This window comes from Scyliorhinus torazame, chromosome 1, assembly GCF_047496885.1.
Source record: "Scyliorhinus torazame isolate Kashiwa2021f chromosome 1, sScyTor2.1, whole genome shotgun sequence".
Classification (NCBI taxonomy): Eukaryota; Metazoa; Chordata; class Chondrichthyes; order Carcharhiniformes; family Scyliorhinidae; genus Scyliorhinus; species Scyliorhinus torazame.
Genome location: NC_092707.1, coordinates 135530926 through 135555821, shown reverse-complemented (window position 1 = coordinate 135555821; position 24896 = coordinate 135530926). Strand labels below are relative to the sequence as shown.

The following is a 24896-nucleotide window of genomic DNA, read 5'->3' as shown; positions in this document are numbered from 1 at the left end:
GGAGAACGGGTCCTGGAGCTGCCAGCCATGAGAGTGAAACCTCGGAGGTGGACGTCCTGGGGAAGGCAAAGAGACGTTCATGGGGAGTTTCGTTAGTCGCAGTGCACAGGAGCGACCAAATGGAGTGAAGGGCGTCAGGGAGGACCTCCTGCCAGCGGGAGGCCGGGAGATTTCTGGACCATAGGGCCAGCTGGACGGCATTCCAGACCATCCCATTCTCCCGCTCCACCTGCCCGTTTCCCCAGGGGTTGTAGCTGGTCGTCCTGCTCGAGGCAATGCCCCTGTTGAGCAGGTACTGGCGCAGCTCATCGCTCATAAATGAGGATCCCCAGTCGCTGTGGACGTAGGCGGGGAAACCGAACAGAGCGAAGATGGTGTTGAGGGCTTTGATGACGGTGGCAGACGTCATATTGGGGCATGGGATGGTGAAGGGGAGTCTGGAATATTCGTCGACCACATTAAGAAAGTACGTGTTGCGGTCAGTGGAGGGGAGGGGCCCTTTGACGTCCACGCTGAGACGTTTAAAGGGGCGGGAGGCCTTCACCAGACGCGCACGGTCTGGCCGGTAGAAGTGCGGTTTCCACTCCGCGCAGACCTGGCAGTTTCTGGTGATAGCCCTGACTTCCTCGATGGAGTAGGGCAGATTGCGGGCCTTTATGAAGTGATAAAAGCGGGTGACCCCTGGGTGACAGAGGTCGTCGTGCAGGGTCAGGAGTTGGTCCACTTGTTTGCTGGCACATGTACCTCGGGATAGGGCATTGGTGGGCTCGTTGAGCTTACCGGGGCGATACAAAATCTTGTAATTGTAGGTGGAGAGCTCGATCCTCCACCTCAAGATCTTATCATTTTTGATCTTACCCCGCTGTGTGTTGTTAAACATGAAGGCAACCGACCGTTGGTCAGTGAGGAGAATGAATCTCCTGCCGGCCACGTAATGCCTCCAATGCTGCACAGCTTCAACCATAGCTTGGGCCTCCTTTTCGGCAGAGGAGTGCCGAATTTTGAAGGCATGGAGGGTGCGGGAATAGAATGCCATGGGCCTGCCTGCCTGGTTGAGCATGGCGGCCAGAGCGACGTCTGATGCATCGCTCTCGACTTGGAAGGGGATCATCTTGTCGACTGCGTGCATCGCGGCCTTGGCGATGTCGGCCTTGATAGGGTTAAAGGCCTGGTGAGCCTCGTCCGTCAGGGGAAAAACTGTGGAGTGGATGAGTGGGCGGGCGTTGTCCACAAAGTTAGGGACCCACTGGGCGTAGTACGAGAAGAACCCCAGGCATCGTTTGAGGGCCTTGGGGAAGTGGGGAAGGGGGAGTTCCATGAGGGGGCGCATGCGATCGGTGTCGGACCCTTGAACTCCGTTCTGAACCACATAGCCGAGGATGGCTAATTGGTTCGTGCTGAACACGCACTTCTCCTTGTTGTAGGTTAGGTGTGGAGGAATTGTGATAGGTTAGCGTCATGGTCCTGCTGGTCGTGGCCGCAGATGGTGACGTTATCCAGGTACGGGAAAGTGGCCCGCAGTCCCATCCTGTCAACCATTCGGTCCATCTCCCGTTGGAAGACCGAGACCCCGTTGTGACGCCGAAGGGAACCCTAAGGAAGTGGTAAAGGCGGCCGTCCGCTTCAAACGCGGTGTACGGGCGGTCCGCCTTGTGAATGGGGAGCTGGTGGTAGGCAGATTTCAGGTCCACTGTCGAGAAGACCCGGTACTGTGCAATCTGATTGACCATATCAGATATGCGTGGGAGGGGGTACGCGTCGAGCTGCGTGTACCGATTGATGGTCTGATTGTAGTCAACGACCATCCTGTTTTTCTCCCCAGTTTTCACCACTACCACTTGGGCTCTCCAGGGGCTGTTGCTGGCCTCGACCTGATGAAGGTCCTGTCCTGGGCACTGTACCGTCTGCTCCTGGTGGCGACGGGTTTGCAATCCGGGGTGAGTTTCGCAAACAGGGAAGGTGGGTCGACCTTAAGGGTCATGGGGCTGCATACAGTAAGGGGTGGTAGTGGCCCGCCAAATTTCAGGGTTAGGCTCTGGAGGTTGCACTGGAAGTCCAGGCCGAGTAGCAAGGCAGTACAGAGGTTGGGGAGGACGTAGAGACGGAAGCCGCTGAACTCTATGCCCTGGATGATGAGGGTGGCAGTGCAATACCCCCGGATTGCCATGGAGTGGGATCCGGAGGCCAGGGAGATTCTCTGGTTGATGGGGTGTACCATGAGGGAGCAGCGCCTTTCTGTATCAGGGTAGATGAAGCTCTCAGTGCTCCCGCAGTCCAGAAGGCAGGATATCTTGTGCCCGTCGGCCTTCACTGTCGTCGACGCGGTTGCGAGGTTGTGCGGTCGGGACTGGTCGATCGTGATGGAGGCCAGACGTGGCTGGTTGGCGGCGGTTGCAGGCGATGAGCGGCCCGATGAGGTGCCCGACGAGCAGGGGTCCTGAGGCGGGGAAGATGCAGGCGCCCACAGGCCGCACGTGTTGTGAGGCGAGCAAGGTGGCGGCACTCACGGGCCGCACTTGGTCTGAGGCGAGGAAGATGGCGGCGCCCACTGGCCGCACGCGGGGGGTGCAGGGACAATAGTGGCGACCGAGCGGGCCTGGCACACAGCAGCGAAATGTCCTTTCTTCCCACAGGCCTTGCAGAGCGCGCTCCGTACCGGGCAGCGCTGTCGCGGGTGTTTTGAGTATCCGCAGAAGTAGCACTTGGGTCCCCCTGGGTTGGTTGGCTGCCGCGTGGCGCAGGCCTGAGGTTGGCTGGAGGAGGTCGCTGATGAAGTCCACGGTGGGGTGTTCGCTGGTGGGGTCCACGATGCCCAGGAGGGGTGGGCCGTGCGTACGCCTGCATATTGCGTGAGGCGACTGTGAGTGAGAGCGCTAGTTTCTTGGTCGCCGCGAGGTCGAGGGTAGCCCCTTCTAAGAGGTGCTGGCGGATGTAGGCCGACCCTAGGCCTGTAACGAACGCGTCTCTAAGTAGCAGGTCAGAATGTTCAGCAGCCGAAACGGCCTGGCAATCACAGTCTCTCACCAGCACGTGCAGGGCACGCCAGAAATATTCCACAGACTCACCGGGGAGTTGATGCCGCGTGGACAGGAGGTGCCTGGCGTAGGTTTTGTTAGTCTGCTGAGTGTAGTTCTCCTTCAGTAGCGCCATGGCCTCAGCATAGGTCGGCGCGTCCCGGATGAGGGGAAAGATATCGGAACTCAGCCGCGTGTAAAGGACCTGTAGCTTCTGTGCCTCTGAGGGTGGGTCTGTTGCAGATTCAATGTATGCTTCAAAGCAAGCTAGCCAATGTGAGAAGGCCGACTTGGTGTAGTCTGCTTGAGGGTGCAGCTGCAGGCGATCAGGCTTGATGCGGAGATCCATCGTTGTAAAATCTCTGCGTAATAAATTGATGCACTATCAATTACGACGAGACGAGAGAAGAGAGTAATCGAGGCTTTATTACGCAGAGATGTGGAGCCTCCCACAGCTGCTGCCGAAATGGCTGCAGTTCGGAGAGCACACACATTGATACACCGCCTACTGGGAGGAGCCAGCAGGCAGAGATCTACCTCCGTACCTGTAGTACAGGGGCCTTACCATAATATCCTCGTATGCAGTATATACAATGCAACAGTGGTGACTACCACACCGACGCAACCCGCAGACTCCCCCAATGCCCCAACTCACCTGTTGGGAGGTCCTCAAGCCCCCAGCACCCCACCTCATACGGACAGGACACCCCCGATCCTATCGGGCTGCATCACAGCCTGGTATGGCAACTGCTCGGCCCAGGACCGCAAGAAACTTCAGAGAGTTGTGAACACCGCCCAGTCCATCACACAAACCTGCCTCCCATCTATTGACTCCATCTACACCTCCCGCTGCCTGGGGAAAGCGGGCAGCATAATCAAAGATCCCTCCCACCCGGCTTACTCACTCGTCCAACTTCTTCCATCGGGCAGGAGATACAGAAGTCTGAGAACACGCACGGACAGACTCAAAAACAGCTTCTTCCTCACTGTCACCAGATTCCTAGATGACCCTCTTATGGACTGACCTCATTAACACTACACCCTGCTTCATCCGTGCCAGTGCTTATGTAGTTACATTGTATATCTTGTGTTGCCCTATTTGTATTTTCTTTTATTCCCTTTTCTTCCCATGTATTTAATGATCTGTTGAGCTGCTCGCAGAAAAATACTTTTCACTGTACGTCGTCGGTACACGTGACAATAAACAAATCCAATCCAATCCAATCCCCAGCGTGAGCAAAATGCCATCTGGGCACCTTGACACTACCAACCACTCAGGTGCCTCTGATCACCTGGGAGACTCCCAAGTGCCATTCCACCATGGGGACCAGTGTTAAATGGCACCCGGATGGGGTCTCCTCACCGAGGCCGGTAGAATCCGGCGCTGGTTAGATCTGGCGTTGGCAGGGTTAAGTGAGCAATAAGTTCACTTAACTCTGCAAGTCTGGGTCCCGCCCATTGTGGGCGGATCCAGATCGTGATGTCTCGCGAGATCGCGTTAGATCTTGCGAGGCATTCTGACCATTGGGAATCCCGGAAGAGGCCTCTCGTGGGATCTACCGGCCACGTCCCAACCCGATTCCGGTGGGACGCGGCAGGTAAATCGTGCCCTAAGTGTGGGTAAATACCAATGTGGATCTCACTGAAAAAGCTGGCAAGAAACACCCCACTAAACTTGCCCAGAATGACACGTAGAAATGTTTCCATTAAATCATGTCCCTTATAAGGGCAGCACGGTGGCGCAGTGGTTATCACTGCTATCTCACGGTGCCGAAAACCTGGGTCAATCCCGGCGCCGGGTCACTGTCTGTGTGGAGTTTGCACATTCTCCCCATGTCTCCATGGGTCTCAACCCCAGAACCCAAAAAGGTGTGCAGGGTAGGTGAATTGACCATGCTAAATTGCCACTTATTTGGGAAAAAATATAATTGGGTACTCTAAATTTCTTTTTAAAAATCACTTCCCTTAAAAACAAACTTGGTTTTGCACCCCTACCCATTTGTTTTTTTCAATAGGGAAGGAGACCTCAACGAAGACTTCATTTTTATTATGTTGCAATATGTTGTATATGTATTTTGAGTTACAACTTACTTTTTCTTTTGCTGTCACTGCATTTGAAAGAATCTTTTCAAACCATTTAAACTGGCCAGCAGGGTCGCTAATCCCAACATTAAGCTTATTGCTGCTGTAGTACAGGTTTGTGTTTAAAACAATGATTCGTTGGTCAATCCGACCCCGCAGCTTCTCAGTGTAGAAAGCTCCTAAAGGCAATCACAATCTTTAGTAAGAAGGTTAATTTAAAACTTGGGTATTTCTTTCTCATTCCTTTGCAATTCACATAGTTCCTAGGTTTCATTCAATTTTCCCACATGGCTCTCTTCTCTTTATTGGGAACCAGTAACTCGTCTCTCTCCATAATCAAAACCAATGTGGTTCCGTGGCTTCATAGGAAGGGCCAAGATGGCCAAAGTCATTTGTTCCTATTACATGGAGGATTGCGCCATTGTTTGACCTCTTTGTCCAGCAGTTTAGCTCAATCCGCTGGATTCCAATGGACCAGCACACCAGACAGCATTAACAATGATGCAAATTGGGTCCTTTTGTTCATTGGCATTCTTCGTCTTTAGGAGAAAACATAGAAAATATCCAACGTCAAAGCATCATAAAATAATCCAGACGGGGCCCAGGGGAGCTCAGTTACTTCACATTCACAGTTTGTTATAAACTGGATGATAGGATTTTATAAGAAAGATCTTGTGACTAGGATTATTAATTAGCTAAGTATCTGAAGAAATAAACACTGGTGCGTACCTGGAGAATTAGTACTTATAGGCTCACTGCTTTGACCTTTACTATTCATAGATCATAGAATTTACAGTGCAGAAGGAGGCCATTCGGCCCATCGAGTTTGCACCGCCCGTTGGAAAGAGCACCCACTTAAGCCCACACCTCCACCCCATCCCAGTAACCCCACCTAACCTTTTTGGACACTCAGGGCAATTTATCAAGGCCAATCCACCTAACCTGCACATCTTTAGACTTGTCATCCTGAACCTTTCCAAAACCTTGCTACTAAAGGAACAGGAGTAGGCCATTCAGCCCTTCCACCTTCTTCCACCATTCTGTTAGATCACATCTGATCTGTAGCTCAACCCCATTCCCCTTACCAAACAAATCAATCTTAGTCTTGAAAGCTTGTCATCCCGTCCAGGCATAGCATGGGTCAAAAATCATCATCACCTTCTCTGGAGAAACTACTGAACTAAATGGCTTTAAAAATTCATCATGACAAATTATCTGAAGTTCAATATTTCTTTGCCTGTGCTAAAGTTGTGTCATGCTACCTGTTAAAGATGAAAGTGGGAAATAAAAGTGTCCCCAATAACATTCCAGTACTCCTGTGATGGCCTACTTTGGTATAGAACCATTAAGCTCACAAAAGTACAAAGTTCGATCCAACATCTGGATGATGATGTTGGTGCTGAAATTGAACTCATTGCCCTTGAAAGAGGAAAGGATGAAACCAAAAGGAAAGAAAAAGAAAGTAAATCCATATAAGCCTTTAACCATGTTTTCAAAACACTCCATGACCTCACCTTTGCCCATCTCATTAACCTCATCCAACCCTACAACACACTGAGATCTCTGCGCTCCTCCAAACCTGCCCCCTTGTGCATCCCCGATTTAAATGTCCACCATTATCCGCCTGTGTTTGCCAAGGCCTCAAGGTTTGGAATTCCTTTCCTAAACTTCTGTTTTGTCGTTAAGACCTATCTTTTTGACCAAGCTTTTTTGTCATCTGCCCTAACATTGCCTTACATAACTCAATGTCAAACTTTATTTGGTGAAAGTCCTATGAAGGGCCTTAGTGGGACATATTACTACGAGTGCGATCTACTGGCCGCTTCCGGCCAGAATCAGGACGCAGCGGGTAGATCTCAGGAGTGGCCTCTTCTGTGATTTACCTGGCCTGCCACGCCTCACGAGATCTAACAGGATCTCGCGAGATGTCACGAGCTGGATCCTGCCCACAATGGGCTGGACCCAGATCCGGCTAATCTGGATAGTAAAGTGTTGCAGTCAGGCACACTTTTAAAATAAAAATTAGAGTACATAATTCTTTTTTTCCAATTAAAGGGCAATCCACCTACCCTGTAACTCGTTTTGGGTTGTGGGGTGAGACCCACGGGTAGAATGTGCAAACTCCACACATACAGTAACCAGGGGCCAGGATCGAACCTGAGTCCTTAGCACAATGAGGCAGCACAGCTAACCACTGTGCCACTGTGCCGCCCTCAGCACACTTTAATATTCACTAACCAGAGTTACCATGGTGCGGCATCTAACCCCTGTGCCTCAGATACTCTGAGCAAGCCTCAGTTAGTGCTGGTCTCCACAAACAGGGACCCAGGGAATCGGGAGCCCCTAGATGCGTAGGCTCTAGGCAGGGTGATACTCTGGCGCTCCTGATGCCACCCTAACACACTGGCAGTGCCACCTGGGTACCAAGCTGGCCCTGGCAAGGTGCCCCTGTGGCATTTTGCACCCGCAGGGGATCGGACCTAGGGGTGCCCTGGCCTTATTAGGTGGGGTGTGAGGGGCTCGATGACCTCCTTCTGTGTTTGGGGGGTCTGAGGCCACATTGGGTGGGGGGGATTTCGAGATTGGCAATCTCTTCCTGTATTCATGAGCAGAGCTCCTCAGTGCGGCCTCGGCAGGAGGGGTTCCCACTGAGGCCTCAAAATAAAACAGAGTCCCGTTAGATAGTGGAGTCTTTCTCGGCGAGTGCTGGGAAACACTCGACTAAACGCACTCAGTACGGGACTCTATTTCATTTGCGTTACATTGTTCCCTATGTTAAAGGCGTAAATAAATATAAGTTGTTGTTTGGCCTCAGAGTCTGAAGGTGCTTCATAGTTGATCACTATTACCATTGGTCACTAAATTAACAGGCAATTTGTGCACAGCAATGTCGTAAAAACAGAAATAAAACCAGTTTTAGTTGTGTTGGTTAAGGGAAAAATATTGTCCAGGATCATTGGCGAACACCCCTGCTCTTCTTCAAGATGGTGTCATGCCATCATCTGCAACACTTGAAAGAGCAAATGAGACGTTGGTTTAATGTCATATTCGACCTGCAGGAGTTCATTTTTATGTCTGTAGGGTGGGAATGGGTCTGGGCTGAGCCACGATGGCCACCCTTGTAAATAGCCTGCCAAACACAATGTCGAAACACACACATGAAGACTGGTTATTGAAGCTGTAAGGTTGCAGGAGGATAGGAACATAGGGCAGCAATTTATCACTTTGAGTCCATCCCGTCATTGAATGAAATAGAAACAAAGGAGCAGGAGGAGGCCATTCGGCCCATCGAGCCTGCTCCACCATTCAATATCTGATCATTCAACTCCGTAACCTGTTCCTGTTTTTCTCCCATATCCTTTGATCCCTTTAGCCCCAAGAGTTACATCTCAACTCCTCCTTGAAAACATTTAGGCCCCAACTGCTTTCTGTTTTTCGCGAATTCCACAGACTCATCACTCTTTGGGTGCAGAAATTTCTCCTCATCGCAGTCTAAGGTTTTCCCCGGATCCTTAGACTATGACCCTGGTACTAAACACCCCCACCATCAGGAACATTCTTCCTGCATCTACCCTGTCTAGTCCTGTTAGAATTTTATAGGTTTCTGAGGGAGCCAGCCTCATTCTTCTGATCTCCAGTGAAAGTAATCCTAACCAACACAATCTCTCGTTATATGTCAGTTCCACCATCCCAGGAATCAGTCTGGTAAACCTTCGCTGCAGTCCCTCTATAGGAAGGACAGCCTTCCTCAGATAAGGAATCCAAAATTGCACACAACATTCCAGGTGTGGCCTCACCAAGGCCCTGTGTAATTGCAGCAACACATCCCTGCTCCTGTTCTCAAAATGGGCAGCCAACTCCGTATTACCCTCTTAGTCCTAGTTCCCTGAATACCTTTCGATAACAAAAGTCTTTCAATCTCAGATTTAAAATTAACCATTGATCTAGCACCAATTGTTGTTTGCAGCAAGAGTGAAGAAAATTCTGGAAAGGAAGATTTGATGGATGAGAAGAAGACACACAATTTGCACTTGCGTATCAGCGATCAGAGGATTGCTCATCTCTCTTTAGCCAGACCTTTGTTAAACATTGCAATAGACTGCTGGTCCATCCAAGGTGCCCATAGCTCTGCAGTTTTGTTGTAGATTCTGTGGTAGTTAGCAGGAAACTGATTTTTTGGATGGAAGTCATGATTTCCCATTGCAGAGTAGACTTTAGTGCCTGTGAAGATATATTAATTTATTACAGCCACAAATCTCATGATATTCAAAAGGATAAAACAGCTTATAAAGAAATAATTAACATCTCTGTAAAACAGATTCATAGCAAATGCAAATTGTGCATTTCATCCAGTTCTGAGAGAAAATATATCTTATATTTCCTGTACATATATTGTATTTCAATTCTCTTCACACACCTAGTGGTGCGCTAAGGCCGATTTTTGTCAGTCTCCATAGCTAGTGATTCCTGGATCAGGTCGTGAGTCTGTAACTGGTGGCTTATAGCTTGAGGGATGCCGCTCCGCATCACTCATGGCTGTCCAGGGGTCTCTCCTGCTCTTACCGCCAGCCATTGGGAGGATTTGCAGGTTGACACACTCAACCTGTTTGACCACGTTATGAACGCACCTTCCTTGGCCATCAATTCCTGGACTGGGACTCAAACCCAGAGCCTCTGACACAGAGGCAGGGACGCTACCCACTACACCACAAAGCTTTCACACATATTATATAGTACTGTTTAATAATCTGTAAATCAGACAAAGTAGCAAATGCCTAATCAAAAGACATTACGATATTGGATCTGTGTCCCCCGATATGGCGTTGGAACAAACTGAAACAATCTATGCTGTTTTAAAGGGCATAGCCCAACTGCACCCCTTACTCAGTTTATCTGCTGCTAAAACCCTCACCCATGCCTTTGTTACCTATGGACTTGACTATTCCAATGCATACCTGGTTGGCCTGTCACATTCTACTCTCCATTTACTTATGATCATTCAGCTGCCTGTGTCCTCGCTTGCATCAAATCCCATTCACCTATTACAATTGTGCTCACAGACCCACATTGACTCCCAGTCAAGTAATGCCTTGATTTTAAAACTTCTCATCCTTGTTATCAAATCCTCCCATGGTCTTAATCTACGTTATCTCAGTGATCTCCTCCAGCACCAGAACTGTCGAGATGTCTGCCCTCATCTAATTCTGGCCTCCTGAGTGCCCTGAGGGCCATTGGTGTTGCCAGTTTAAGATTTGTTCATGTCAATCACAGCATTAAGGTTAAGAGAAACAAGTGATGGATATTAATTGTCTTTGAGCACATTTAAATAGGGGATACAATGGGCACTGCAAGCACTGGCGTCCATCATCACCCCCTGGGAATGATATTTTGGTTTAATTTGATTGATTGATTGATTTATCGTCACATGTACCAAAGTACAGTGAAATGTATTTTCCTGCGGCCAAGGGAATGTACACAGTACGTACATAGTAGACAAAAAGAATAATCGCCAAAATACATTGACAAATAAGTAATTGGTTACAGGTCCGGTGGCGGCGATGTGCTGAGCGGACGCACATCAGATGGCTTTCCTCCCAATTGGACACAATACAGCAAATCTTTTTGAGTTTTTGGCTCAAAAAAACAGACCAGCAGCCCTACGAGACGAGGCGGAAGCCCAGGCGAACCAGGAGAGGGGAAGATCGGTGACCCTAACCTCGGAGCAGGAGCAGACAATGAAGGGCTGGGTGGGACAGGGGTACTATTCATGCCACGGGACGAGGGCTAGGGAAATGGCCATACTGATCAGCAAGAGGACGAAATTTACAAGACTAGGACATTTACGGACTCAGGGGGACGTCATGGTCAGCAGTGTCTTGGAAGGGGCACTGGCGCTGCTGGTAAATGTGTACACTCCCAACTGGGATGACACAGAGTTTGTAAAAAAGACCATGGTGGAAATTCCCGACATTGACACACACCGACTGATTATAGGGGGCAACTTTAACAGCGTACAGGACCCGCTGACCAATCAAACCCCAAAAAGGGAAAAAGACAGGCATAGCTAGGGAATTGGAAATATTCATGGAGCAGATGGGGGCAGTGGACCCGTGGAGGTTCTTGTACCAGGGAGAAAAGGACTTCTCGTTCTTTTTGCAGGTGCACAGGGTGTACACCCACATTGACTTCTTTGCTGTGGGGAAATCGGTGCTTCCATAATCATAGGAGCGGAATATTCCGCGATCGTCATCTCTGACCACGCTCCACATTACATGAATGTGAGGTTGGAGACGGGCCATGCCAGCGCCCCACATGGAGGCTGGACACGGACCTCCAGGCCGACAAGGCCTTCTGCCAGAAAACATCGCGTGCCACAGACGATTGCGTAAGTAACAACCAAAACGGGAAAGTCTCACCCTCCAAGTTCTAGGACGCACTGAAGGCCGTGATTAAAGAAGAGTGATGCACTATCAATTACGACGAGGCACTATCAATTACGACGAGACGAGAGTAGAGTGTAATCGAGGCTTTATTACGCAGAGATGTGGAGCCTCCACAGCTGCTGCCGAAATGGCTGCAGCTCAGAGAGCCCACACATTTATACTCCACCTACTGGGCGGAGCCAGCAGGCAGGGATCTACCCCCGTACCTGTAGTACAGGGGCCTTACCGTAATACCACTCGTATGCGGTATATACAATACAACAGTGGTGACTACCACAAAGATATTATAGCCTACAAGGCATGCAGAGATAGGGAAGAGAGGACGGCCAGCAGCAGCTGGTCGTCTCCATCTTGGAGGTCGTCGGAAAGTACTCCAAGGCCCCGACTGTAGAGCTGCTGGCGGAGAGGAAAAAGTTACAAATGAACTTTAACCTGCTATCCACCAGGAAACCAGTGTACCAACTCCGCCAGACACGGGGGATCTTTTATCAACACGGAGACAAGGCTGGCCGCCTACTTGCTCACCATCGCAGAAAGCAGGCAGCCACGAGGGAAATAGCACAGGTAAAGAATAGCAGAGGCAGACTGGTAGCAGAACCAAAAGAGGTCAAGTGGGCATTTGAGACCGTCTACTGAGGGCTGTACACCTCCAAGCCCCCCGATTGGGACATGTCGTGTGGGATGCTCTGCTACACAGACGTACCAACACAGTTGCGGAAGGTACAACTCTGTTTTATTACTAACAATATTAACATTTGTAAACTGGTTACTGTGGTTCGTACATTACCCTCTAACCTGTGGACCCAGCCCTAACACTATCTTGAAGAGGCAGTCAGCACATGGTAACTGTCTGAGTGGCTTGCTGTGAGCTCTGTGCCCTGAGCTGTCTCCTGCTGGAATGAATCGGAAGTGCCGTGTTCCCCGTTTTATAGTGTGTCTGCTCTTGCTTGTGATTGGCTGTGATGTTGCGTGTGTATTGATTGGTCCATTGATCTGTCCATCAGTGTGTATGTGTGTTTGCACCATGATGTTTATCTGAATATCATGACATGACACGGGGATCAAACGGTTCCTTGACGGACTGGAACTATTAGTTGTGGGGGAAGACAGATGGAGGGAGCTGGAAGCACCAATAGATCTAGGAGAAATCATGGAGCGCATCAGCCCCATTCAGGTGGTGATGGCACCGGGACCTGACGGGTTCCCGGCGGAGCTCTATAAAAAATCCGCGCCAGCCCTGGCCCCACACCTAAGGTGGCGCAGGCCACAATCTCATTGATACCCTAAAAATATAAGGACCTGAATGAATGTGGATCACATAGACCCATTTCACTGCTAAACGCAAACGTGAAAATACGCGCAAAGGTCTTGACTAAAAGGCTGGAAAGCTGCGTACTAGAGGTTCTTGCAGAGGACCAAATGGCTTTGTCAAGGATGGGCAACTCACTGCAGACATCAGGCAGCTGCTGAATGTAATAATGACCCCCCCCCCCCCCACCCCCCCAGCGATCACCAGAGGTGATCGTCTCCCTGGATGCAGAAAAGTCCTTCAACCAAGTCGAATGGAAGTACCTCCTCAAGTTACTGGAATGGTTTGGGCTAGGAGTGGGATTCGCCGCCTGGGTGAGACTCCTGTACAACGCTCCCAAGGCAAGCATTCGAACCAACATCACCTGCTCTGAATACTTCCAGCTACAAAGAGGCACAAGGCAACGATGCCCGTTGTCCCCGCTCTTGTTCGCGCTAGCAATCGAACCCCTGCCGATAGCCCTGAGGGACGCAAATAACTGGAACGGCATCCAGAGAGGAGACAGAGAGCACAGAGTCCCACTCTATGCAGATGATCTGCTCCAGTATGTCTCAAAGCCACAGGAAGGACTGAAGACAATTATGCAGATCCTGAAAGAGTTCGGAACCTTCTCGGGTTATAAACTCAACCTGGGCAAAAGTGAGGCATTCCCAGTGAACCCAAACAGGAGGGACAGAGCTGGAGGGCTCCCGTTTAAAATAGCTCAAAATAGATTCCGATACCTGGCGATCCAAATAGTCAGAGACTGGACACAGATCCACAAGTGGAACCTGACGAGCTGGTGGAGGACGTTAAAAAGGACCTACGGAGGGGGGGCGTACTCCCAGTCTCCCTGCAGACGATCAAAATGAACATGCTGCCGAGGTTCCTCTTCCAGTTTAGATCCATACCGATCTTCATCCCCAAGGCCTTCTTCCAAAACGTAGACAATTTAATCATGGAGGTTGTGTGGGGGTAAGAATCCGTGAGTTCCTAAACCAACACTGCAAAGGAGGAAAATCAAAGGTGGCCTGGCATTACCAAACCTGTAGTATTACCACTGGGCAGCAACGGTGGAAAGAGTGAGGGGATGGGTAAACTAACCCAATTCAGGGTGCAGATGGAGGAGGCCTCTTGCAAAGGGACGATCCTCTGGGCCTTGGTTACAGTAGCACTCCCATCCCACTCGGCAAAATATACATCAAGCCCAGTGTTAGCAGATACACTGAAAACGTGGGCCCAATTAAGACAGCACTTCAGGCTGACTAGGATGTCCTCCATGGCTCCCATTTGTGGCAAACTTTCCCCCCAGCCATGCTAGACACCACCTTTCAAAAATGGAGACAGGGGGCCCCAAGAATGGGGGCACGATGACAGTTAGAGACTTTTACATAGGGCACAGGCAAACAACACTGAACGAACTGACGGAGGAGTGGGAACTGCCGACACGACAGGAAATGAGACACCTGCAAATAAAGCACATCATCGCAAAGAGACAGTAGCGTACCCCTGGGCCCCAGAGACCACACTATTAGAGGACCTGAAGAATATGGACAGTAATGAAGGGGGACTCTGTGGGAAAATATATGGACAGCTACTGGACAGAGCAAGAACACCACTGAGCGAGACCAGACGGAAATGGGAAAACAAACTGGGGACAGAGGTGGGATGGGGACTCTGGAGCGAGGCACTGAGCAGGACCAACTCCACCTCCTCCTGCTCAAGGCTCAGCCTAATGCAGCTCAAAGTGGTGCATAGAGCACACCTGACCGGAACCCGAATGAGCAGGTTCTTTGTGGAGGTGGAGGACAAATGTGAGCGGTGACAGAGGGTCCCGACCAGCCACACCCACATGTTCTGGGCTTGCCCCAAACTTGCTGGGTTTTGGACAGCATTCTCCGAGGCAATGTCCAAGGTTGTAGGGGTGACGGTGAAGCTGTATCCAAATGTGGCAATCTTCGGGGTATCAGAGCAGCCAGAACTACAAATAGGGAAGACGCCCTACCATTCGTTTCCCTAATTGCACGCCGAAGAATCCTGCTCGGCTGGTGATCAGCAGCACCACCCACAGCTGCAGACTGGCTCACTAACCTTTCGAAATTTCTTCACCTGGAGAAGATTAAATATGCCATTTGAGAGTCGGAGGATGGCTTCCTAAATGCATGTGGGCAATTTGTCGGCCTGTTCCAGAACTTGTTAGAGGCCAGCAACAATGAGTAGACAGGGGAACTGGAAAGTTCAAAAGAAAAGAGAGAATAAAAAGAAAAGAAAGATAAGGAGGAATCATAAGAACGCGCAACCCGGGAGTGGGGGGGTCTGGTAGATGAGGAAGGGCTGGATAGGCACAAAAGAGGCAACGCGGGAGGGAGGGGGCAGCCACCCCCTCCACAGCCATAGGGGAAACAAGGCCGAAGCCAACGGGGAAGAAAAGAAAGAGGGGGGAAGGGGAGAAGGAGGGGGAACCCCCCCCCCCCGACCCACCAGGAAGGCACAAGGTGGGGGTGTGAGGGGGGGGAACAGGGAGGGGCGGGCTAGGGGGCGGGGTCGTGAAGGACCGTATGCCGAGCCAGATGGCGACAGACCGTATACAGAAAAATTCAAGGGAAGAAAAGGATAAACCTTTCTGTATCGTACAGCAAATGAACACGAACAGCAATATACATAATTTTTGAAAATACCAATAAAAAGATTTTTTTTTAAAGGTAATTGGTTACAGTGCGGAACAAGGGCCAAACAAAGCAAATACTACATGAGCCAGAGCAGCATAGGGCGTTGTGAATAATGTCTTACAGGGAACAGATTATCCTTGGGAGAGTCGTTGAGTGTAGTGGGGAAGAAGCTGTTCGTATGTCTGGATGTGCGGGACTTCAGACTTCTGTACCGTCTGCCTGATGGAAGGGTCTGGAAGAGGGCAAAGACTGTGTTCGAGGGGTCTCTGACAGTGCTGTCTGCGTTCCTGAGGCAGAGGGAGGTGTAGACAGAATCAATATGCGGGTGGCAAGCTTGTCTGATGCGTTGGGAGAGTTCACCACACTCTGCAGTTTCTTGCGATCTTGGGCCGAGCAGTTGCCATACCAAGCTGTGATGCAGCTGGATAGGATGCTCTCTATGGCACATCTGTGGAAGTTTGTGAGAGTCGATGCAGACATGCCAAATTTCTGTAGCTTCCGTAGGAAGTAGAGACGTTGTTGGGCTTTCCTGACTGTTGCATCAACATGTGCGGATCAGGACAGACTGTTGGTGATGGTGACCCCCAGGAACGTAAAGCTATCGACCATCTCCACTTCAGAGCCATTGATGCAGACGGGAGTGTGTGTCGTGCTGCGCTTCCTGAAGTTGATGATCAGTTCCTTGGTCTTTCCGACATTTAGAGAGAGGTTGTTTTCGGTACACCATGCAACCAAGTGATTTATCTCCCTTCTGTAGTCTGATTCATCGTTGTTTGAGATACGACCCACCACAGTCTTATCATCCACAAACTTATAGATCGAATTGGAGTTAAATCTTGCCACACAGTCATGTGTGTATAGGGAATACAGTAAGAAGTCTTACAACGCCAGGTTAAAGTCCAACAGGTTTGTTTCGATGTCACTAGCTTTCGGAGCGCTGCTCCTTCCTCCGAGGAAGGAGCAGTGCTCCGAAAGTTAGTGACATCGAAATAAACCTGTTGGACTTCAACCTGGTGTTGTAAGACTTCTTACTGATCTCACCCCAGTCCAACGCCGGCATCTCCACATTATAGGGAGTACAGTAGAGGACTGAGCACCGGTGTTGAGGATTATTGTGGAGGAGGTGCTGTTGATTGTTGTTGAGGTGTTCGAGTGTTGATTGTAGGACCAGGGAGATAGCATCTGCTGTGGACCGGTTGCGGGAATAGGCGAACTGCAATGGATCGAGACCGTCTGGGAGGCTGGCATTGATCTGTCTCGACTAGCCGCTCAAAACATTTCATGATAATAGATGTCAGGGCTACCGGTCGGTAGTCGTTGAGACAGGCTACCTTGTTCTTCTTTGGTACTTGTATTATGGTGGTCTTCTTGAAAGAGGTGGGTACCTCAGAGCGGAGATGTGAGGTGTTGAAGATGTCTGCGAATATACTCGCCAGCTGGTCTGCGCAGGCTCTGAGTGCTCGCCCAGGGACTCCGTCGTTGCCCGTCACTTTCCGTGGGTTCACTTTCAAGAAGTCAGTTCTTCCCTCTGAGGCTGTAATAGTGGGTATGGATGTGTCCTGGGCTGTTGGGGCGGGTGGCACTGATGTACTGGCTGACTGTTCAAAGCGGGCATAGAACTTGTTCAGTTCATCAGGGAGGGATGCTCCAGCCACAGAGATTCTGCCAGGCCTTGCCTTGTAGCCTGTGATCTTGTGTCAGCCCTGCCATAGTCGTCGTGGGTTAGTGGCGTTGGCCTGGGGCTCTAGTTTGGTCCAGTATTGTCTTTTGGCATCCCGGATGGCTTTACGTACATCGTACCTGGATTTCTTATAAAAGACAGTGTCGTCAGACATCAACGCTTCCACCCGGGACTTCAGCAGGGAGTGAACCCTTTGGTTGAGCCAGGGTTTCCGAATGAGGAACACCCATATTGTCTTCTTTGGTACACAGTCCTCGACACACTTACTGATGAAGTCTGTGACGGTGGTTGCGCACTCATCCAGGTTAGCTGCCCGTGGCCTTGAATATGGACCAGTCCACAGACTCCCACGCAGTCGCGGAGGATGTCCTCAGATGCCTCGGACCAGCAGTGCACGGTTTTCTTGACTGGCTCAGCACGCTTGAGTTGCTGTTTGTTAGCCGGAAGTAGAAGTACCGACTTGTGGTCGGATTGAGAGGATGGGGGATCTGTTCTTGGAAGGGAGCTTCCCAAGCATGAGGGCGCTGAAGGAGAAATTCGGGCTGGCAAGAGAGAATGATTTCAGGTACTTGCAGGTGTGGGACTTTCTACGCAGATTCCATCCTTCCCACACCTTCCACTTAGGGGGATCCAGGACAGGGTAGTGTCCAGTGGATGGGTGGGGGGAGGGGAGGGCTCAGATATATGCAAAGAACTTATAGAGGCAGAGGGGACGCAGACCGAGGAGCTGAAGCTTAAGTGGGAAGAGGAGCTCGTAGGTGAGATAGAAGAGGGCTTATGGGCGGAGGCGTTGAGCAGGGTAAATGCGACCGCAACATGCGCTAGGCTCAGCCTGATTCAATTCAAGGTCGTCCACTGGGCCCACATGACAGTGGCCCGGATGATTAAATTCTTTAGACTGGAGGACAGGTGCGCCAGGTGTGGGGGAGGACCAGCGAACCATGTCCACATGTTCTGGGCATGTTCAAAACTCAGGCGGTACCAGCAGAGATTCGCGGACGTTATGTCCCGGGTACTGAAAACAAGGGTGGTGATGAGTCCAGAGGTGGCAATTTTGGGGTTTTCGAGGACCCGGGAGTCCAGGAGGAGAGAGAGGCCGATGTTCTGGCCTTTGCTTCCCTGGTAGCCCGGCGACGAATTCTGCTGGCATGGAGGGACCTCCGAAGTCGGAGGCCTGGCTATCGGATATGGTGAGCTTTCTCGGTCTGGAGAAAATTAAGTTTGCTCTCAGAGGGTCACTGTCAGGGTTCGCCCGGACTGTGGGAGGAAACGGACACCCGGAGGAAACTCACGCAGACACGGGGAGAGCGTGCAGACTCCACACAGACAGTGACCCAGCGGGGAATCGAACCTGGGACCCTGGCGCTTTGAAGCAACAGTGCTATCCACTTGTGCTACGGTGCTGCTACCGATCCTGTTAATGACTTGTGGCCTTGCCTTGTTTGAGCTCTAAAGTCTGGAGTTCCTTCCTGTAATAACTTGCCGAGGCCAGGCTAACTCGGGTTTATTCCTTGAACCAAAGGAAGCCATAGCCGCGACGTTCAATGCTGGTGTTGTAAAGCTTCTTTCAATGCTAGTGTCCCAGTCCAGGACCACTGAGACAGCTAGTGTGGAAAATGTCATGGGAAGTATTGGCACGGCAATTTACAATGGTAAAAGTTAACCATAACACTTGATCAAAAGCCCTGACTAGAGGAAGTAAATGTTAGGGACAGGAAGCCCACACCTTATGCAAGAGTTTAGATATATATTGATGCAATAACAGTTTCATTGAATGATTGAATATCAATTCTAAGAATCTGCATACAGACAGTTCACATGTTCCAGCGTTTTTGCTGTTGTTGCTTTTTATGGTGGGGTGGCAGAGAATGGGGGAGGGGATGGGGTGAGGATGGTGCAGTGCGGATACCCTCCATCCAAAGAAGGACAGTCAGCTGCAACCCAAGTTGCTCCATGCCAGCCCACCCCACAGCCATAACAGTGTTTATAGACTAAATGGGTGGAGAGTGGGACTTCCACCCCTGAATAGGGAGTCCTGACAGTGCCAGGAGCTCATTAGGGGGTACTGCCGGGATTCCAATGGATCCCAGAGTGAGGTAAGCCTGGGGTATTGGGTAGGGAAGGTTTGACCAGTTTAGGGCGGGGTATGGAGTGGGTTCCCAGATATCTGCTACTCTTGTTCTTCTAGATCAGGGTTTTTCAAACTCGGGATCATGACCTGTGGATGCGTGTCAGGAGGGTCACAGAGCAATCGGTCATGGCATTTCAGATCGCGGGAGAAGTGCCCAAAGGCCGTGACCGGGTTTTAAAAATGCTGTCTGCAACCGGCTTGCAAGAATGCCAGCCGTCCCGTGTATTCATGCCTGTTCAGGCAGATCCCCAGTGCGGAGGCCCGGAGCCCTGCATGGCAGACCGCCTTCTCCAGACGTCAGCGCGCTGTCCCATAACCAAATTCAAAATGATGGAGTCTTGCTGCCCAGTACATACCCGGACATCAAATGCCCTGTATGTTCGTGCTTTGGCGTGAAATCACAAAGGAGAGATTCCTCCATTTTGTAGCTGCCAACAAGCAAGGCACCAGGACTGAAGAATTTAAAATGGAACGTTTAATAATAAAGACGAGAGGGCCAGAGACAAAAATAGGCAAGTATCTCACAACTAAATTTGCTGGAGAGAGCTGTACAGGAGAGTCCACGGCAGGACAAAGCAATGCTGGTGTGAGCTCCAGGGCTTTTGGTGAACAACCCATTAGAAGAAGCTGAAATTCAGAGTAAAGCAGTATGAAGATGATTTCTTGAGGTATGGCTTTATTAATTGTGCCAATTCAAATCAAGATGCAAAGCCCATGTGTGAGATATGCAGAGAAGTACTAGGAAATTAAAATTTTAAACCCTCAAAACTTCAAAGGTGTTTGAAGACTAAGCATGGCGAGTTTGAGGACAAAGATGCAGCGACCTCACCAGCTGAGGTCCTTAGCAGAAGTGTAACATTGAATGACCAAGCAAGTGAGATTGTGAGGACCAAGCAGGCTCTCCTGTCGCATTAAAGGTAAGTGTAAATGGTGTGTTGCAAAGGTCGGCTGGTGTGCGTTGCGAAGGTCAGCTGGCTGGGTCATGAAAGGTCAGCGTGGGTCATGAAGGTCAGTTGGCACGGGCCCTGAAGATCGGCCAGTTGGTAAAAGTGGGTCCTGGGAAAAGAAGTTTGAAAAACACACTGTCCTTGATGGTGGCGGTTGTGCGTTTGGAAGGTGCTGTTGCAGGAATCTTGGCGAGTTTCTGCAGTACATCTTGTAGATGGTACACACCATCTGAAGTGAAATGATTTGCAGGGCCCATGTGAAAAGTGGGTCTAGTTGACTTAAAGCGTCATCATCTTCATGAAAGAGTAATACTTTTATAGGGCAGCTCGGTAGCGCAAGTGGATAGTACTGTGGCTTCACAGCGCCAGGGTCCCAGGTTCGATTCCCCACTGGGTCACTGTCTGTGCGGAGTCTGCACGTTCTTCCCGTGTCTATGTGGGTTTCCTCCGGGTGCTCCGGTTTCCTCCCACAATCCAAAGACGTGCAGGTTAGGTGGATTGGCCATGCTAAATTGCCCCGAGTGTCCAAAAAGGATAGGAGGGGTTATTGGGTTACGGAGATAGGGTGGAAGTGAGGGCTTAAGTGGGTCAGTGCAGACTCGATGGGCCGAATGGCCTCCTTCTGCACTGTATGTTCTATGTTCGAAGTGCCCAAATGAAATAATAAGAATTACATTCTTGTTGTCGGATTTGTCAGTGATATTGATGTTTCTCCCATGACTGTTGCTTACTAATTCAACATTAAAAGCTTTGCCATAATCAATTATGTTTCCTTAAAAGCAGTGTTCTTTTAGGATGACATGTTTAAATAATGTAAACTTTGTACTGGAGAAAAACCATGTTAAAATTAATCAGCATTATAGGTGAGATGTTTGGTTTTGAACTATCCGAGGTTGCAGTTGTTCTGGTTGGTGATAGTTCCTTTCAGGCTAGTGCACCTCAGACATTTAAACTTAGTGATCACTTGGCTGATAAAGGTTCACGGGCGGATTCTCCGGTTCCCCAGCTACGTGTTTCTCAACAGCGTGCCGTTCGCTGGCGGCGGGATGATGTCATCCTGCTGCCTGACAATGGAACTTCCCATTGAAGTCACCCCACCACACCGGGAAACCCGCGGACGGGGATGCACTGCCCGTGGGAAAACCGAATCGCAATGGCCAGAGAATTCCGGCCATACATATTGCCACATACCTGGAAACACCTCTCGTATAAGCTGGGTTAACTTGCTTATTATCCGCAGCACTGCATTCTCACCGAGCTTCTCGTCACCAACATGAGGAGTGTCGTCACTGAATGTTCATTGAAGAGCAAAAGAATTTAAGTTGTAAACCCACATTTATTGAACTTGAACACAGGATTGTGATGGTGGTTTATCTGGAAACCACGGTGGGTTTAATCTCTCACTGCTAAACAATGTTACCAAAGGAAGTTTTGGACAGATTCATTATGAATTTAGGGGTTGAAAGTAGAAGTGTGAGGAATTTTCTAGAATAGCCAACCTGCTTTACAAAACTCTAAGAAATGAAATCATACATGCTACATAAGGCACACATTTGGAATGATCCCTTGTAAAATAAGCCTTGGATAAAATTGAAAAGCAGAGAAGTCACCACATTGAAACTTGCTTTGGCCATGTTTAAAGTTCTCTGTCCTGTTCTGCTCTGCGTATTAGTAAAAAAATATATTGAGGCGCTGGAAAAGATACAGTAAAGATTCACAATAAAAGTGTATATTTATGGCTGTACAGACCAGGATTTTTTTCTCTAGAAAAGAGAAGGCTGTGTCATGTTGGGTGCTCTGCTACATAGACGAACCAACACGGTTGCGGATGGTACAACTCAGTTTTATTACTAACAATAACAACACCTGTAAACTGGTTACTGTGGTTCGTTCATTACCCTCTAACCTGTGGACCTAGCCCTAACACTATCTTGGAGAAGCACTCAGCACATGGTGAATGTCTGAGTGGCTTGCTGTGAGCTCTGTGACCTGAGCTGTCTTGATGCGCAATCAATTACACTCAAGACGAAGTGATTTCATAACTGAAGGCTTTAATCTACTAGAACCTGGTACTACCACATTCACCCCCTGTTAAAAAAGAGTCCGGCGGGGGTGGTGGTCAGTGGTAACAGTCGCCTTTAACATGGTATGACCAGGTATGGAGGTACCGTGCTGTCGAGGATATTTACAAAGTTCACAGTTAGAGTCACAGCGAAGCAATCAGTTGATCAGGTGGCCTGGTCGTCCTTCTGGAGCGTCTGGGCTTCGGTGGTGATTCTGGTGGGGGTCCCGGTGGTTGCGACAACGGGAGCGTGGTTTCGTCCTCCCTGGCAGCTTTGTCACCCCTAGGCGGTGCTGTTGGGGCAAAAGGCTGACACGGGGGAGAGGCGCCTGTAGGGGGCGTCGGTGGGTGGGCAGGCCTAGGCAGGAGCGGCGGGAGTACTGACCCTCCAGTGAGGTGCTGCGTGGGTGGGTGCGAGTGGGGGAAATGGTTCGGGTGCGCGTGGGGTTCCGGCGGGCGCCAGGTCCCGTAGAGAGACCGTATCTTGCCGGCTGTCAGGGAACGCCACGTAGGCGTACTGGGGGTTAGCGTGCAGCAGGTGGACCCTCTCGACCAACGGGTCCGACGTGCTTCCGAAGCAGGATGGGTCCGGGTGTCGCTAGCCAGGTTGGGAGCGAGGTCCTGGAGGAGGACTTCCTGGGGAAAACAAAGAGATGTTCATGAGGTGTCTGATTTGTGGTTGTACAGAGCAGCGACCGGATGGCGTGGAGGGCCATCGGGAGGACTTCTTGCCAGCGGGAGACTAGGAGTTCCCTGGACTGTAGGGCCAGTAGAACAGTCTTCCAGATCGTTCCGTTCTCCCTTTCTACCTGCCCGTTCCCCCGGGGGTTGTAACTGGTCGTTCTGCTCGAGGCAATGCCCTTACTGAGCAGGAACTGACGCAGTTCGTCACTCATAAAGGAGGACCCCCTGTCACTGTGAATGTACGCGGGGAAACAGAACAGTGTAAAGATACCCTGGAGGGCCTTGATGACGGTGGTTGTGGTCATGTCTGGGCAGGGAATGGCGAAAGAGAACCGGGAGTACTCGTCAATCACGTTCAAGAAATACGTGTTGCGGTTGGTGGAGGGGAGGGGGCCTTTGAAATCCATGCTGAGGCGTTCAAAGGGGTGGGAAGCCTTGATCAGGTGCGCCCTCTCTGGCCGGTAGAAGTGCGATTTGCACTCTGCGCAGATTTGGCAGTCCCTGGTGACTGACCTGACCTCCTCGATGGAGTAGGGTAGGTTGCGGGTCTTGACAAAATGGAAAAAGCGAGTGACCCCCGGGTGGCAGAGGTCCTCGTGGAGGGATCGGAGGTGGTCCACTTGTGCAGTGGCACAAGTGCCCTGGGACAGGGCATCAGGATGCTCATTTAGCTTCCCCGGACGGTACAAGATCTCGTAGTTGAAGGTGGAGAGTTCTATCCTCCACCGCAAGATCTTGTCGTTTTTAATCTTGCCCCGCTGTGCATTATCGAACATGAAGGCAACCGACCGTTGGGCCATGAGGAGAGTGAATCTCCTGCCGGCCAGGTAATGACTCCAATGTCTCACAGCTTCTACTATGGCTTGTGCCTCTTTTTCGACCGAGGAATGGCGAATTTCAGAAGCATGGAGGGTACGGGAGAAGAAAGCCACGGGCCTGCCCGCTTGGTTGAGGGTGGCCGCCAGACTAAGTCGGACGCATCGCTCTCGACCTGGAAGGGGAGGGACTCGTCGATGGCGCGCATCGTGGCCTTTGCAATGTCTGCTTTGATGCGGCTGAAGGCCTGGCGGGCCTCCGTCGACAGGGGGAAGGTTGAGGACTGGATTAGGGGTCGGGCTTTGTCTGCATAGTTGGGGACCCACTGTGCATAATAGCTGAAGAACCCGAGGCAGCGCTTCAGGGCCTTGGGGCAGTGAGGGAGGGGGAACTCCATAAGGGGGCGCATGCGCTCAGGGTCGGGGCCTATAACTCCACTTCGCACTACGTAGCCTAGAATGGCTAGACGGTCGGTGCAAAACACGCATTTATCCTTATTGTATGTCAGATTAAGGATTTTCGCGGTCTGGAGAAATTTGCGGAGGTTGGTTTCGCGGTCCTGCTGGTTATAGCCGCAGATGGTGACGTTATCCAGATACAGGAACGTTGCACGTAAGCTGTACCGGTCAACCATTCGGTCCATCTCTCGCTGGAAGACCGAGACCCCAATAGTGATACCAAAGGGTACTCTTAAAAATTGATAGAGCCGCCCATCTGCTTTGAAGGCAGTGTACTTGCGGTCACTATTACGGAGGGGTAGCTGGTGGTAGGCGGACTTGAGATCCATCGTGGAGAAGACCTTGTATTGTGCGATCCTGATTACTAGGTTGGCTATATGGGGGAGAGGGTACGCGTGCAGCTGCGTAAAGCTGTTGATGGTCTGGCTGTAGTCAATGACCATCCTATGCTTTTCCCCGGTCTTTACCACCACTACTTGAGCTCTCCAGGGACTGTTGCTCGCTTCGATGACCCCTTCCCCCAGCAGCCTTTGGACCTCTGACCTGATGAAGGTCCGGTCCTGGGCACTGTACCGCCTGCTCCTGGTGGCGACGGGTTTGCAATCCGGGATGAGGTTCGCA

General features: G+C 50.5%; 1 protein-coding gene across 1 annotated transcript in view; it reads right to left on the bottom strand.

The window, feature by feature from the left end:
• The window catches only part of LOC140429692 (acid sphingomyelinase-like phosphodiesterase 3b), a 100563-nt gene that overhangs the window by 27689 nt on the left and 47978 nt on the right, over positions 1-24896 (bottom strand). Inside the window, exons 3-5 of the mRNA XM_072517006.1 lie at positions 21447-21544; positions 9174-9317; positions 5106-5275 (exon numbers count right to left, since the gene is read on the bottom strand). Coding sequence (XP_072373107.1) covers positions 5106-5275; positions 9174-9317; positions 21447-21544 — 412 coding nt within the window. The remainder of the gene's footprint in view (positions 1-5105; positions 5276-9173; positions 9318-21446; positions 21545-24896) is intronic.